This window comes from Gossypium hirsutum, chromosome D13 (assembly GCF_007990345.1).
Source record: "Gossypium hirsutum isolate 1008001.06 chromosome D13, Gossypium_hirsutum_v2.1, whole genome shotgun sequence".
Lineage (NCBI taxonomy): Eukaryota > Viridiplantae > Streptophyta > Magnoliopsida > Malvales > Malvaceae > Gossypium > Gossypium hirsutum.
The window spans coordinates 2338225-2355914 of NC_053449.1; the positions used below are offsets into that span (position 1 = coordinate 2338225).

The following is a 17690-nucleotide window of genomic DNA, read 5'->3' on the forward strand; positions in this document are numbered from 1 at the left end:
TTTCATACTGCAAAAAGTTTAAATGACTATTTTGTCATTTTCTAAAATAAAATAATAATAATAATAATAATAATAATAATAACTGGATGACAGGGACTATTGTGACTTTTGAACACATTCAAGATATAAAAAATATTAAGTGAAAATAATATTTATAAAAAATTGTATATAAATAACTGAAGTTTTGTTTAGAAAAAGAAATTCCTTTTTATTGTTTTCTAAATTTTAATTGATTTTAATAAATTCATATAAAAATATAAAAAAATAATACAATTTTATTTTGTAAATTAAATAAACTTTTAATTATTTTTCAACTTAATTGAACCAACCAATTAAACCCGTTTTTTAATATAATAACTGATTTAATCCTCCAACTTTAAAGAAATTTACTTTTTCATCCCTTTCAATTCTTAAACTAAATAATCACTTTGTTGACGTGACATATCCATTTTGCCAATTCATTTTCTGGTTTTTATTGGTTTTTTAATGGTTCAAACCAATTCTTAAACAATTGAATGATTCCCAATTCAGACCAATTTGTGGTTCAACCGGTAGGTCCGGTCCAATTTTACAACACCGTTTTTAACAATAAAACCCAGCAAGAAGCTTAGCTTCCACCAGCTATGGAAGGCATTCCTAATTCAATCAACAAAAGGTGACAGTTTCTACAAACATTAACATAAAATAGATTATACAACTAATCACTCACTACATCAATGACTTGATATAATGATCAACATCAATCCTATTCCTATAACAATCAAATATGTAGTTTTTGCCACATTACAGTTATTAGAATTCGATTCCTGCAAAATATTATTCAATTTTACTTCTTTGTATTTCATTTTTGTACAATTCTGCAGTCAAACGGATTCGGCGCCTAAAACAAATGCCATCAGTAATCTTCTTCATCGACACAAGCTGAAGGGAGGTAATTCATATTAGGCGATGATAATAACGAATTACGCAATGCAAATACAAGTATATAAAACAAACGGGTATAACGAGAGCTACAAATGTCTCAAAAGCAATTCCAGAAACCATTGAAGATTGAAAGAATAGCTGATATAGTAAGAATGTATAACAAAGGTCATCACTAGAAGTCGGTTATGCTTAAACGGAAGCAAAACTACAGTGTCTTTTGGGTTTCTTGTTTTTTAAGGCAAATATAAAACGAAGTTAACGGCTTCACTTGTGTGTGGTCAGTTTGACAAGTGTACTGAAAGAAGAAACGGGTGGCTTTTTCCAGTATCTTTGCTTCTTCGCTAAGCTCACTAAACAAAAACACAAAGGAAAAACGAACATGGGAACTTGAAAAGTTCAATTCTTCAAAGTTCAAAAAGCTTATATTTGTTCTACATTTGCCTTTAAAAGGCAGGAATAAAAGGGTTTGCTGTGCATGCATATACTCTATGGCAAGCATCAACTCCGGAAGAGGATTGGAAAGAAAAAAAAATTGAAAGCTTCACTAGAAATTCCATCCTCCAAAGGCTCAAAAGTCAAGTAGAACAACTCCCAAGAGAAACATCAAAAGAAAAATAAAGATAGTTGTTAAGAACACCACAATCCCAAGTGTTTTCCAATTCATATATTTTCAGAAAATGAAGAGAGCTACCGGATTACCATCATAGATAAGTATCCTCTTGAACTTTTTATCATCAAATCTCATTATAAATATCACCAGTGAAGACTTTATCTAAATTTCAAAAACTAAAGAAGTAGCATTTTGTCCTATACTAGATGTCAGATTGCATTCCCCCCCCCTCCCAACTAAAAAATTAGGCAAATTAATTGTTGTATATTAAACCAAAGAGCAAACTGATCCTTTCTGTTGAAAAATTCATCCATTTCTACTGTTAAAAATTGGCATGGGGGACAGAATAACCAAACAGTGACAAATGGCGTGCCACGTGTACTTCATGCTGACTTGAAGTAACCAGTTTTTAACAATAGAAATAAATGAAATTTTTAACAAAATGACCAATTTACTCTTTGATCAACGTATAGGGACTACTTTACTTTTATATTTTAGTAGGGAGGGCAAAATGCAATCTGACTATTGTATAACGGCCTCCATGGTACTTTTACCACATTAAATTGTTTTCACTTTCCCCTAAACCTCTAGTATTAGACTAGTACATGTTACGGAGTAAGTGTTACAAAAGGGATGGTCAACCCAGTGAGAGCTTCAAAGATGGCTTTTATCTTCTCGAATTAGAAGCAAAACATGGATAAAAATACACAATTTCCACAAATTCCAAAAACCATTCTGAACTGTAACTAGTGCTATGGCTACCCAAACTTTTCATCTCAAAACTTCATTATCCTTTGCAACTTTGTTTATCTGTATATCAAAGACATTAGAGCTCTTAGACTTCTAAATATTCGACTTCGTTATTTAGACTTCATTATCCTATCTCCGATTTTAGGATGAAAATAGGGGTCTCCTTGTCTGTTCAATTCAGTCATCTTTTTTTATCAATAATTCAAGGTTGATGTTTGAGCCAAACACGACTCAAACTTCACCTGTTCGACCATGCAAGGCTTGCACTATTATGATGTTAAACCAAACAACCATTGCCATCTTGCTTTTGCAGAATCACTAAAACATGAACACAGAGATTATTGAACACACTCATCCAGGAATTAAGCTGACAAAATATGATCCATCAATCTATTTGAGTGACTGAGCGATTTAATCAAGTAATATGTCAAGAAATAGAGGCAAATTTGTTAAGAATTACTCAAATCAATTTGTGCTGAATTGCTAAGTTGGAATTATTAAATGAAGAACCTCATAAAGCACAACCTAACTTTTCTAAACCGCTCAAGCAAAGCACAAAAATAAAAGCTTGACCATAAAAAATATAAACTTTATAAAAAAAATCAAGCAAAAAATTGAAATGCTTTGAATTCAAAGACCCCATTTCCAATGAACTAAATAAAACACTAAAATTACATAAAATTAAAAATTCATGTAAAGAAACAAAAATAAACCACAAAATTGCAACAAGGAGATATCAAAATCGAGTAAACACAAAAACCCAAGTCCATAAACACCATAAATCAACATAAAATCAAAAAATCATACCAAAAAACCTAATCTTTCAACAATTTTTTTCCTGGAAAAAGAAAGTCAAAAGGGGGAATTTAGAGTTACCTCCACAGCAGAAGCAACAGTAGCAGCAAGAAAGGACCATGAAAATCTCTCTACAGATCACAATGAAGCTAGCACAACACTTGGAAGGAGCAGATTTCGAGTGGTCAGCTTTTTGATCGTCATTTAAGAGGTTTTGTTGGTTGCTTGGAATCCTCGGGGAAGAAGAAGAAGATTGTTTCTCTGATTTCATTCGATGGAGGTTCCATTCTAGTTTTCTTAAATAAGCGATTTTGAATGAATCCCTTAGTCTAACTGATGGCCATAGATGCATCTCTCACTGCTTCTTTGTTCTTTTGATTGAAGTTTCTGACAATGAAACAAGAAGTGGAAGAGGAACGGCAAAAAGCGAGTTTGGCTTTTAGGTGAAAAATCGATAAGATATTTTTCACTTCTTTTTGGGTAAACTGCACCTAATGCCACTAAACTATTAGTATATTTACGTTTTGATCACTCAACTTCAAAAAATTACAAAATTTTCACTAAACTAAGTTTTCATTTAAGTCACTCGGCTGTTAAAATTATTGTTATATGATCTTCTTTGTTCGCATCACATGTACCAACCGAAAACTCTAATTTCCCTTCTCTTTTGCAATTTATTTATTTTTATAAAACAACTTTAAACGTCATTAATCTACAAAATGCACCAACCGCAAGCACTCATTTCCCTTCTCTTTTGCAATTTATTTTTTTATAAAACAACTTGAATGTCATGAATCTACAAACCAAAGTCCAAATAATTTTATTCTCCAATCTCCAAAACTAATAATCAAATTGAGGTAGATTTAAGGTATATTTTTTTACTCGTCGATAGGTACTACTCCACCATACCAATCATTGAACCTTGCTTGGAACTCATTAGACAAACTTTTCTAAATAAATAAAAAAAACTTAACAGCCTAATTACTTAAATAAAAACTTCTAAATAGCGAATGAAAACTTTTAAATAGTTCATTGATCATTTTGTAACTTTTTGAAATTAAATGATTAAAATGTAAACATACTAATAGTTTAGTAACATGCGGTGTAGCTTATTTTTTCTTTTCTTTTCTTTTCTTTTCTTTTTTGTTTTTGAGTTGCTTCCGCTTTAATTTTGGTGCGTTGGAAAATTTTTATCAAGAATTTTCATTTTACGAGAGTTAAGCTAATTTAGGTGAATTTGACACTAAAAAATTTCATAATGTCGCATAATTTACCAAACTTACCAAACTAAAGTTCTATATGGTTGATTCCCTAGCAAAAGTAGGGATGATCAAAATCATTTTTTTAAGGCTTGGTGGTAAGCTTCTTACAGTCGTGTTAAGCTTCTATATTCCTCATGCTTGATGTAGTGTTCGATTCTTTCTTGACATTTGCTGGTGATTATGATTTTCTGTTTTTTGTCTTCGGTTCTGTTTTGCTTCATGATTGGACTTTGTTGAGTTTTCTTATACTAAACATTTGGCTGGGCTTTTTGCTTGGTTATTATTAATTAAATTTATTTGTTGAAAAAATTTAGTATATATTAAATTTCTTTTTTTTTGTCTGCGGATATTAGTTTAGATATATATTAAATTGCAACGGGAGTAAATGACTATTAGCAGAATAAATAAAAACGGACATCAAAAGTTTACATACATAGATTGAAAACTTCTTATGTAAACGGAGTCTTACCTAAAGAGTAAAATATCATCTAAGTCCAACTTACTCACCAAGATACAATCTCACTCCTCTATATATAATCTACATCACTCTTTCACTAAAACTTTTTCCTTTGAAAGTTTAATTGCAAATTGAACAACAAATCTGAATTATAACAAATTTGAACAGAAATAAGTTCCTAACTGAACAAAATAAGCACTCTCTTCATCTCATCTCAAAAAGTCAAAAATACAAGTATTCAAGTATGCATTGTAGTACTTTGTAAAAAAGCAAGTACGAACCGAATGAATCTTTGTAGAATTCTTTGAAATTTTCTTTTTACTTGATCTAATCTTTTCTCCGATCATAATCTTGTGATTTGCTGATCAAAATGTAAACAAATAAGTCAAATTATAATGTTTTGTCAATTTTTCTTATAATTAACATTAACAGATGTTCCAAGCAGAGGCAAAGCTAAGGGGCTGGCTTCTCCCCCAAAATGAAAATTTATTATTTAGGTCTTTTAAAAATTTTTAAAATTTCAATTTAATAAATATAAAATTGTACTTTGGCCCCCTAAAATTATAAAAATTTAATTTAATCTTTCAAAAATTATAAAGATATAAACAATAAAAAATTAAAATTTCATTCGGCTCGTTAGAAACTTGTTTTGGCTTCACCCTAATTCAAGGTAAAACACAATTTTGAATAAAAGATTTTGGCCAACGGATCCTGATTAATTATAAAGATACCTTTTCCCGGACGCCTAGTCTCTGGTAGCTCATATGTGGTGTCTTTACACGCAACTCGTAATGGTGGCACGTTTTAAGGAATATAGACGATGAAGTTTATGGCCAAAAACAAGAAAAGCACAAATAGCTATTTACACATCAAATTGCATACAAGAAACTGCATGTAAGATCGGCAGTATTTCTTAAATCAGAGCTAAAAGGAAAAATGTACAATAAAATATACATCAATGATGAAATAGAGAAGGATTATTCATCAAAACCGATATATACATGATGAAACTTTTTGATTTGTAAACCCTTTTCTCTCCCATGTAAAACCCCCCAAAAAAAGTGTGATTCAACTATTGAAAGATTGAATTACCTCTCATGAAATTGCGTATCCGATATGTAACAGTTGAAAGGTTGAGAAATGGGGATTGAAGGAATCGAATCCGAGCATCAACATAGCCGGCGAGTTGGGAGAAGAAGAAGAGACACGTAAAGAAGTTGCAGGGCTTAGAAGGGAAGAGAAAGCGTCGAGGAAGAAGATGATGATGGTGCTGATAGGTACCATGTTTTCAAACTTGGGTATAGTAATATGGTTTGATCAACGAAATTATTTATATTATCTCACTATATTTGTTTTTCTAAGTAATTGAAAAATGGGGTAAAAGTATCGTAGAGGTATTTATATTAAGAGTCAAATTATGTTTTGCCCCTTCTACTAAAGTCATCCATTTCTATTGTTAACAATTGGTTACTGTATGTTAAAATGCGTGTAACTGTTTAGTTATCTTATTAGTAACGTTAGCTTTTAACAATAAAATGAATTGAATTATTAATAAAAATGACTAGTTTACTTTTTAATCTAACGTATAAAAATTAATTTTTTTATTTTTTGAGTAAAGGAGGTAAAATGCAATCTGACTCTTAATATAAGAATCTCTACTAATATTTTTGCCTAAAAAATGATAGTGTTGTAAAATTATAAAATTGTCTAGATTATAGGTGACAAATATGACTAATTAAATAAATTTTTCTGAATATTTTAAAGAATTTCAATAATTAGAGGTAATTCCTAAATTACAATAGCTATCTAAATATATTAGTTTGAATATATGTTTTATTCTTTACATGTCACAATATATCATCTATTCTATATATTAAGTTTTTGACTAAGTTAATATTGCTTTTCAACTAAATCTTAACTTAATTTGAAAATTACCAAAAAACCGATTAGTTTTACAAAGTAATAAATATTAATATATGAGTATTTTATTAAAAGCCCAAAACTTTTATAAAATAACAAATATTAATACGAGAATATTTTTATTTTTTTATATTTTTTAATAAAACAATATTATGGTAAGATTTAAAATTAAGACCTAAGACACGTTTTTTCTCTTTTGAAAATTAATTTTAAAATAAAGTTTTTATAAATATAATCTAACTATATTATAAATATTCTATTTATTTTTATTGTCACATCAACAATCACATCAATTAAATTGAAAATTGATAAAAATTAATCAAATAAAATTATTTAAAATTCTAAAATTAAAGAGAGAATATGTTTATTCAACTTTTAAAAAAATATATTTATATATTTTTTTCAAAAATTACAATTTTCATACATATTCTTTTAACTTAGACATAATTTAGTTTGCATATAAAAGATTTATCTTTAAAAAAATCCATATAAACTAAAGTTTTCAATATTGAATATGAATAGGATTTTTTTTTAAATTTCAGAAAATAAAAATATCAGATATTTATTTGATATATCATATGATATATTTACTACTTTTGTTTATTTTTATGTGCAAGATAAAAAAGATGGTCCTCTACCAATTAACTTATAGAACTTTATACATGATGATTGCTTGTAGGAATTGCAAACATGATGCAAGTCTAGTGGGCCTAAAACATTATGTACAGGGGACAAATTTTGTGTTGGGAGGATAAGTTGGAAACAATAATGTAACGAGCACTTTAAGCAATGATTCAAATTTAACTTTAGTGACATTGACATAGATTAAGATTGGCAGAAATTTATTTCCATCAGTTCGATTGAGTCTTAGTTCAATCGGTATAAGTATTGTTACTAATGCAAGAGAATGTGAGTTCAAGTGTACTAAGCGATTATTTTCCTATTTATGGGTTGAGAGAGATTATAAGTAATTTTAGGTATTATCTCAAAAATAGTAAATATGATCAGAACATATATTAAGATTGTTCCAAAAAAAAAACCTCTTATCCACAATTTGGGTAAATTCCACCAATAGTCACTTAATTTGGGGTAGCTGACAAAACAATCACTCAGGTTTCAATTCAATCGCTCAACTTTCAAAAAATAACAAATCAATCACCACTAATTATTTTCCGTTACATCTGTAACGGAGCTATCGTTTTCCGTTATTGACTTAAATGCCATTTTTCATCCCATCCCCATCCCCATCCCCATCCCCATCCCCTTCCCTCTTCCCCACCCTCATTCCCCTATCACAAGCCCTTTTACTTTTTTGCAAACATCCCCACCATTGCCATCTCCCCATCTTCCCCCTCTTCCTTCTTCACCAGAATCCCCAAGGAAAATGAACCCTAAGAAGGCAGCAATATAATGTGTGGCCACAAAGATACTTAAGGGCTTGAACTTGGCCACAAAAACCAGACCTTTACGCCATAAGCACCATGTTTGTATGCCGAATGTTACCACATTTCCAAATAAAGCCTGAAACAAAATTGGTCTCAGTTACAAAGCTTTGATTTACCAAAATGACAAAGCTAACTTAGGGAGTTGCAGTTTGCTTACTGGGTAAACCATAGAATTGAGCTCGATATCAAGACTCAACATCAAAGCATTTGGGTCTCTTTTAAAATCAAAGTAACCAATACAGATTGAATGGACCCAAAGAGGCAATAGAAGGAAACCAACGTTATCTCCGATGGATACCCTTTCAAAACTGCAGCTTTCAAATTTACAAATGGCATAGCAACGTTATCTCCGATAGATACCCTTTCAGAACCTAAAGATAACAGCAAGCAAGAAAGTGAAAGCTGGGATTAAGTTGGCTAGAGCAGAAGTAAGGGTTGGAGAGTTGTATCTTACACCAATGATTACACAGTTCTGCATCAAAGTGATCTTGCAAAAAACCCAATTTTATAACCCAATTTTTTCACCAATAAAAGAATTATTGAACTCTGTTTAGATTTAATTGCATACCTAGCAATGCTTAAGCAGAAAATTTTGCACAAAAAATAAAGTAATTGGTGGCCGCTTTTTCCTGCATATAAGGAAGTTCCAAAACAGAAATAAATACCATTAATTGCTCACCCAGGGATCTAATTGATAGATAAATGAGAACCTTGTGAAGAAAAAAGTTGCTGGAAAAAGAATGACTAAAGCTAGAGCATTTGAGTAGATGACAAGGACAAAGTGGTTCATTCCTTTGGACATGGCAGCTTTGCTAAGGATGAGAGGAATGATGGTGAAGAATGAATAGGGGGAAGAGGGGGAGAGGGCAATTGTGGAGAGGTCTGTAAAAAAGTAAAGGGGCTTGTGATAATAGGAGGGATGTAATGGCCTAAATTCAAGGTTATCGGAACAGTGATTTCGTAGACACAAATCTGATTTAAAGATAAATTTATTTTAATATTTTTGCATGAATATTGATATGATAGGAAAATCATATGAAAATATAAATAGAGGAATTTTACCGATTTAGTGGTTAGTTAGAAAAAGAAATTATTGAAGAAATTGGGTAAAAATAAGGTATCGAGACCTCAATCTCGTAAAACCAAGTCAAAAATATTTTATAAATATTTATGAAATGTTAGTAATATGGTATTAAAATTTCGTTAGAAATTTTTAATGTTTGGGTAGTCAATTAAGTAAAAAGGACTAAATTGAAAAAGGTATAAAAATTACTAAAAGGATTAAATAGCTCAATTGTTAAATGAGGAGGGACATAAATTTTAAATAAGCCAAAAGAAGATATTTTGGGCGGCATAAGCTGAGAAAAATCAGGAGAATTAGTGAAATGAGGGTAAAATGGGAAAATAACAAATTTTACTAACATAAAAATGTGACCAAATTGGAATATCTAGAATTCTCTTCATATTTTCTTCATTATCATCAGCCAAAAACATCCTAATTTTTGCACCAATTGAGTTAATCCTTGCCCTTTTCTTGTAATTTTTGTGTTTCTAAGACTTTTACAACTAGGTTCTATTACTAAATTCATTAGTTTTTGATTTCATGGATGAAATTGAAAGTCACTATGGTTGAGTTCTGTAATTTTATGATGAAATAGCATGAAATTTAAGGTTTAATTTGTTTATGAGATGATTTTATTAGGTAATTTCAATAGAAATTGATTTGTAGGACCTAATTGTGAAAAAGTTTGGAATTAAAGTCTAGTGCTAAAATTCTAATTTCCAAAGGTTATAAAGTAGTTTAAAGTGATCGAATAAATTGTTAATTGAGAAAAATCAGCTCAATTGAGAGGTTAATTGAGCAGGGATGAAATTATCATTTATTGAAAGCTTAGGGGAAAAATTGTAATTAACATCATGCACTAAAACAGTTTTGGACAGCAGCAGTAGTCTAACTTTGAAAAATCACTAAAAATTGTAGAGATCAAATTAGAGGATGAATAAAATATGAAATTAAAACTTTTTGAGTCTAGTTTTTTTATAAAAGAAACGGTGTAAGCAATGGAATTGTAAATCATGAGATATAATAGATTTTGTGAGACAAGGTCAGAATGAATTCGGATTCTCCTGTTCTGACTTTGGAAAATCATAAAAAATTGGATAAAAATAATTAGGGGCTTAAATTAATATGTTTAAAATCCTTAATGAGTCTATTTTCAAAAGAAATAAACAAGGACATCATCTGAATTCTGTATAATGAGATAATTAATTTTTAATGAAGAGGGGTCGGAACTGTTGAACAGTGAAATAGGGGAAAATTTAAAGAATAAACTGTACTTATTGGCTTAACCAAAAATTCTGAAACTTTTATGGTAAGAAGATATGTGAGTCTAGTTTCAGAAAAAATTAGCGGATCTTAATTTGGAGTTTCGTAGCTCAAGATATAAATAATTTAGCGACTATGACTCAGTGAGACAGCTTTGAATGCACTATAAATAATAATGAAATTATAGAGAATGTTACATATGAACATGAAATGTATTAGATTAATAATTAAATTTATTTATTTAGATCCAAAAAATTCAAATACGAAGCTAGATTGAGGAAAAGAAAAATTTCGGGATTAGTAGATTTTTGTTTACAAACATGTATTGAGGTAAGCTCATGTAACTTGAATTATATTCTTAAAAGCTTGAAATGTTTGTTATTGTTGTGAATATGATTTGAATGTTCATTGTATGAAATTGATGAAACATTGATATATTTGATAAAAAGAGGAAGAAATCTCGGTTGAATGGAAGGAAAATTCGATAGATCTCTGAAAAGGAATTGACGGTAAAAAAGATCTAGCCCGGACAGGTGATCCTATCTTTATATAGCCCTCCCGAAGAATATGTGGAAAATGGATTTAGCCCGGACGGGTAATCCAAATTAGGGTCTGAATTTAGCCTGGACTGGTAATTCAGATCCAAGCTCATTAGAGTAATTGTCATTGCAGGGGATTTAGCCTGGACTGGTAATCCCGCTGTAAGGATGAGGTTCGCAGGAGTGTGCTCTCTGAAATGGAAATGTGTGCACATTAATATGAATTGATGAACCCGAATTTGCACACTAAAGTGTACCCTTGGAAATTCATCGAAATTCCGATAAATTTAACGGGATAAATATGGAAAAATAACAAGGAAATGGAAATCATGGTATTGATGATCAATCATGGTATATATATTATTGATTCATGGAAATTATAGAACTAACTTGAATGTTGAGTTTGTGCATGTTAAGGGAATAATGCATTGAATGGGGATGTATGAATGTTTATTGCATTGTATTGAAAATATTAGGTAAGTATAATTCTTGTTACATGAGCTTACTAAGCATAAAGTGCTTACCCTATTTCTTTTTCCCCTGTTTTGTAGTGTTAAGAGCTCGGAGGTCGGATTTGGTCAGAAACGCATCACACTATCAACCTCAATATCTCAGTATGTAAAGAAACTTTATTTTGGAAATCAATGGCATGTATAAGCTAGTAAAGTAAATGTTAATGTGAAATAAATGTATGGTTAGCCATTGGTATGACTAAAAAATTTTGGTTTTGGTATGTGATGAGGTTATCTTATGAATATGTTAAATCTATCTTGAAAATATGTTGAAATGGATTGGTCTCAGTTTAAAATTGCAAGGAAGATTAGATATTTATAAAGGGGTTATATTGAGTTCAAAAAAAAAACTTTGGGATTTTGCGAAAAATTTCTTATGGTTTCGATTTAATCCGGGTTTGGCCTCGATGTATGTTTTGGGCTTCGGAAGCCCATCAAAGGGATGTCATGACATGTTTCGATAAATGAATAGTATTTAACTCGTAACAACGAAAAATTTATTCGGTGAAATCTGGTAATGCCTTATACCCTATTTCGGCGATGAATACGGGTAGGGGGTATTACAAGGGATGGTGGGGATGAGGGAGGGGGTGGGAGAGGGATGAAAAATGGCATTTCTGTTAAGTTAATAACGGAAAATGGTTAGTGGTGACTGCTTTGTTATTTTTTGAAAGTTGAATGACTAAATTGAAACCTGAGTAACTGTTTTGTCAGCTACCCCAAAATTGAGTGACTATTTGTGTAATTTATCCTTAAAATTTTGGTGAAAAAAGTTCTATTAATTTTTTTTTAAAACTGTGCTAATTTCATTGATGTGAAATAGAATTATCACTTGAATAGAACTATAAGTATCTTAATTATCACTTAATTAATATTAGAGTTGTATATCAATTAAAGTTTAATGTTAGCTTTATAAATAACATTCAGTTGTTAAACATATTCAATAAAAAATTAAACATTGCATTAATAAGTTAGAATTATATAAAAAATGAAGCATTAAAGCATAGTTCTTCGAAGAAGCAAGCACTCTTAAAACTATTATTTTTTATCTATGTGTTGTTTGTTTGGCGTAAGTGAAAAATATTTTGTGGGTTTATTTTGAAAAGAAAGTCAAATTTCAGCAATTAATTTTTAATCACTATAATTAAATGTGTTTATTAATTCAGTATAAATATCTTTCCTATTTATCATAAATTATTATAATTGATGTATGTTGTTTTACCTAAATTTTTTTTCAAATTAGTATTATAATTTACTTTCTTGTATCGTTCAAAATTTGTATATTATTTAAAACTAAAAGAAATTGTCTTTATCAATGGTAGTTAACAATAATTTAAAATACATTATTTTAAAACTATTTAAAAATTAAACATATAAAGTCACATGCAATACATGTCACATTAGAAACAAGTAGTATAAAACGGGACAATAATTCAATTAATTAGACTCATAAATACAAGATTGTTTTTGAACAATCTCATTATAAGTTCTGATCATATTTGCTCTTTTTGACACAATGCCTAAAACTACCAATAGCCCCTCTCAACCCATAAATAGGAAGATAATGCATTTTAACACACTCGAACTCACGTACTCCTGTATTGACAATAATGTCCATGTCAATCGCTTTAAGACTTAATCGATCCATAAGTACAAGATTTAGATTAGACTAACTCACTTAACATTCAAACTTTACTCGATAATGATCTAATTTAATTTATTTTTTAATCGAATCATAATAACTTATTAATACAAGAGTGTGACATGCATCAAACCTTTTAGCTCATCGGTTGGTGAATGAATTTTCATACGGTATAATAATTTATTTTGCCCTAAATTTTAAAATTAACTCTTCATTTATTTTTTTGGTTTCTTTTATTTGTTGTCAAATCATCCTAAATATATAGAAAAGTTAACATGTGTTAACTTTGTTGATTGGCATCCATGTGTATGTCACATCAGTAATGTTAGCAAATGTTAATTTTTTCATTCATTTTGGGGTGTAATTTGACAAACAAAGTAAATTTAAGGACTAAAAAGATAGAAAATTAAAAATAGAGTTAAAATGACTTTTTTATAAAATTGGAAGGTTAAATAAATAATTATCTCTTTTTATAATAAAAGGTTGGGTTTGAACCGTCCTAAGTGGATCCAACACGATTTTATTCGGTTGATTCTAGTTTTATTTTTTTGGTTATGATAATATTTAAATCGATTTAAATGAATTTATTAGTCAATTTGTAGTTTTTTTCAATCTTTTTTTTATATTAAATTAACGAAGGTAAATGCTAGGTGCCAACACAATAAAAATCGAGACTTGTCAGCATGACTACCACATGATAATGACACAATTATAATAAAAGTCATAGGTATTATCCATTACGGGGCCTTTCTTTAATCTCATCTTTCCTTTCGTAATTATCTTTATTTTTTAGTTGAATGAGTTTTAATTTAATTAGTGTCGAAAGACGCAAAGTTGAGTATGTTAAGCACATTATCCTTTTATTTAAAGATTGAGAGGAGTTATGAGTAGTTTTATGCATTATATTAAAAACAGCAGATATGATCAAGAATCTGAAATTGATGTTAAAAAAAACCATTTCAATTTTCTTTATAATTTTTCTTTTCTTCTAGTCATTGAATTTGTATTGTTTGTTAAATCACTTCAAAATAGATGAAAAATTAACGTCTGTTAACTTTTTTGACATGTATGCCACGTGGCAATCTATATGTATGTCACATTAGCAATTAACTTTTAAAAAATTAATTAATTGCTTATGTGACATACACATGACAATTCAGTATGTGTCACGTCAAAAAAGTTAACAAATGTTAATTTTTCCATCTATTTGAGAGTGATTTGATAAATAGTACAAGTTTAAAGACTAAAAGAGACAAAATTTTAAATGAATGACGAAAATAATTTTCTTTTATGAAATTAGAGGGCCAAATAAATCATTATGCCAATTACAAAAGAAAATACGAGGTTAAAGAAGCTATATTATAAAGTCTTTAAAAATAATCTTAGATGGCATAGACATGTGGATAATGCCTTTGCTTTGACACATTAACATTTTATATATTCAACTATTGTAGGCCCCACAATTTAAAATACATGTGGATAAACCTCGAACCTTGTGATTTAATGTTTAAATTTGGGATTTAAGGTTCATGTTTAGGGTTCAAGGGTTTAGGGTTACGGGTTATGAGTTTAGGATTCATGGTTTGTGTTTAAGGTTACATGTTTGAGGTTTGGTGTTATGGTTTAGGGTTTTAGGTTTTGTATTCAGGGTTCGACATTCTAGATTCAGGATTCAGGGTACAAGAAATTACCAAAATTATGTTTTAATGATATTAAAAAAATTGTTGAAATGTCATTAAATAATTGAAAAGGAATCGTGAGTAATGTGATGGGAATGATCCATAAAATAATTTCTCTATGAATGAGTGTATAATAATAATTTCATGTCTTTAAAATTTGAAGATGTGACAAAATTTGATTGGTGCCTAAAAATCTTAATTTTTAAAATCATTTTAACAGAAGTTATTCTTGTAAGATTATATTATATTTTTTTGCATAAACGTGTATATATATGCACGTGTGCGTTGAACATTTACTTTGACCTAAAAAATACTTTTATAAATATATGCATGTTTAATTGGTACATACTTTTATTTTCAAAAGAATATTTAAAAAATTATAAATATTTGAAAGAATTACAAGTTTATAATTTGTTTAAATTTTATTAATACTAGTCTTATATATGAGGAGATGATGGTCTATATAGTATAGGTAAAAGTCATGAACCCTGATTCATTACGTTACATGTGGAATTATGGATTACATGGGAGTTTTACACAGTGGGTAATGGACATCATTTTAAAATGTTCCATCATTCAAGGCGAAATTGATCTGGGGATGATAATATCTCCAATGTTGTTGTGCCACGGATCAGCCAAGTGAGTTGCCAAGTTCTCCAATGGTCCAGTTCCAGGGTAAGCTGATTGTTGAACACAAAATCCCACAAACGCCAACAATGCCAAACGACCTGCAAACAACAAAATCAATCGGATTTTCGAGCTCGGATGAATAGCTAAACAATTCTAATCAATTATATACAAAAAAAAAGGGATTTAAGTTCTTTACCGTTCTTGATCTCTTTGACTTTGTATTCCTCGAACTTTTTAGGGTCCTTGGAGTATCCCAAGGGGTCGAAAGCACCGCCGGGGTACTTCTTTTTCTCGGTATCTTTCTCCATGCTGCGTTGGTGCTCGACGAAGGCGATGGCAAGGAACTCGATGACCAAGATTGTTGGGAGAGTTCCCCATGGAACAGGGTTGCCTAAGTAAGTGGCTTGCCCACCAGGAACGGCTGCCCATTCCTGTGCCTTTACCCAGTTTCCATACCCCAATGCCTCTGGCACCAATATACCAGGCTGCAATTTATAGTTTTATTAGACTCAATTTGAGAATGATGATGAACATACCCTTACCTTATAAAGCAAATTATATTATTTTAAAGCTTATTTTTATCATTTTATATCTTCTATATAGAGAAATAGATATATAAATATACATAATAAAATTTGGACCAAAGTCTCTATAGCTTTCAATATTTATACTTTGTTGTTCAACCAAAATTTCATTTGTTAGAGATATATTTTTATATAAATATATTTATTACATAATTTTGCTTTTTCTTTTTCATAATGAGTGTGGCATTTTAAAATATATATATAAAATAATAAAATATAATTATTGTGATAATTCACTTTTAAAATGACTTCATAATTTTGGGCTTATTTAAAAAGAAACATTTGCCGTTTAAGTGATTTAAGGTAAGTAAGAGGACTGAATTAGACTAAATTAAAATATAGAGACTAAAACCATAATTTGAGGGAAGAAAACACTTACAACAGCAAGCATAGCCCATCTGCAGTGAATCAACTCAGATTCCTTGTACCTCTCAAGGTTCTCCGGCACCTCACCAAGTCTAAGTGGATCAAATCCAAAGTCACTGAAAAACCAAAAATATATATGCACACACATTCATAAGAAATACTTAAAGATGGCTACAAAAAGAAAAGAAAGATGGAATTTTTTTGTTTGAAACTTTACCCAGGTGCTGAACCATCAAGATAAGGAGGCCTAGGCTGACCAGGCATCCAGTCAGCCGACATGCTAACACGGTGGCCAACATTGGCGCCAAAGCTAGGCAACGGCGTAGCGGTGGCGAACTTGGACTTTGAAGAGGAAAGCACTGAAGGGAAAGCGGTGGCGATGCCACAGCTCATCAATGTGTTGGTGGCGGCCATGGGAGGAAAAAGGGCTTTCGTTTGGGAGGACGTAATTGAAAAGAAAAGAAAGTTGGGGGAATATGAAGGTTAAAGAGAAAAGGGAGTGGATATGGAGGTAATCTAAAAGTGGATTTTAATTGGCTAAGTGAAGGTAACAAATGCTTTGTTATTGCGCCACGTAGCATTTGCCAATCTTATTGAAGCCGATATGTGGGGAAGGAGACAAGGAGACAATTGGATATTTGTGTTTTACTGCCTAAGGTGAAGGTTGACGGGAAAAGGTGATAGGAAACAGTCCCGTCAGATTATTTGTATTTATTTTTTTAATAGTTTAATGTCATATTAATATTTTTATTTTAAAATAATTAAATTTAAATAAAAATATTAATTGAAATTGATAGATATTAATTGAAACTATTTTTAAACATAAGTTTAATTGATTATTTAAACTTAATATTATAAATTTGAATATTAATTATCAATAATTATTTGTAATTTAATTTAAAACATTTTTAAAATCTATATATTATTAAATTATTTATTTTAAAACATTTAAATTATTATTTGTATATTATTAATAGCACTTAATTTTAAATAATAAAAATTTATAGAGTATGTACAAAAAAGTTATACATAATAATTCTGAGTGAGTCTTAACTTAGTTGATCAACATTATTATCATTTTTGGAGAATGAACTGTTTTTCTTTTAATTTTTTGAATCTGGGAATACTTTTTTTGTCCGAAAAGTGAGAGGGTTTGAGCAAAAATATAGGTTCGATAATGGGTTTGGGCAAAACACGAGGCCCGTTTTCAACAGGGTTAGACCTCGGGTAAGTTTTTTTGGTTTGGGCC

General features: G+C 30.1%; 1 protein-coding gene and 2 long non-coding RNA genes across 3 annotated transcripts; all 3 read right to left on the reverse strand.

Moving 5' to 3' along the window:
* Positions 1-4742: 4742 nt before the first annotated feature.
* On the reverse strand, positions 4743-6232 carry LOC107918961 (uncharacterized). The gene is made up of 2 exons (XR_005923430.1): positions 5530-6232; positions 4743-5159 (listed from the first exon to the last, which is right to left on the reverse strand). It is a non-coding gene; the product is annotated as an uncharacterized lncRNA (long non-coding RNA).
* A 1760-nt stretch (positions 6233-7992) lies between these two features.
* Positions 7993-9033, reverse strand: LOC121225575 (uncharacterized). Its single transcript, XR_005923431.1, has 3 exons — positions 8732-9033; positions 8321-8534; positions 7993-8239 (listed from the first exon to the last, which is right to left on the reverse strand). It is a non-coding gene; the product is annotated as an uncharacterized lncRNA (long non-coding RNA).
* Positions 9034-15330: 6297 nt separating this feature from the next.
* Positions 15331-17013, reverse strand: LOC107918660 (chlorophyll a-b binding protein 6, chloroplastic). The gene is made up of 4 exons (XM_016848244.2): positions 16659-17013; positions 16455-16557; positions 15688-15976; positions 15331-15589 (listed from the first exon to the last, which is right to left on the reverse strand). The coding sequence occupies exons 1-4, from the start codon at positions 16853-16855 to the stop codon at positions 15438-15440; spliced, it is 741 nt and encodes a 246-aa protein (XP_016703733.2). The 5' UTR covers positions 16856-17013; the 3' UTR covers positions 15331-15437.
* Between the last annotated feature and the right edge of the window lie 677 nt (positions 17014-17690).

Bases quoted from the DNA above. Each gene is read 5' to 3' on its own strand.
- LOC107918660 (XM_016848244.2), bottom strand. From the start codon at position 16,855: ATGGCCGCCACCAACACATTGATGAGCTGTGGCATCGCCACCGCTTTC. The intron at 16,558-16,658 runs GTAAAGTTTCAA...TTGGTTTTTCAG, and splicing joins CTTGATGGTTCAGCACCTGG to TGACTTTGGATTTGATCCAC. The intron at 15,977-16,454 runs GTAAGTGTTTTC...TATAAATTGCAG, and splicing joins GATGGGCTATGCTTGCTGTT to CCTGGTATATTGGTGCCAGA.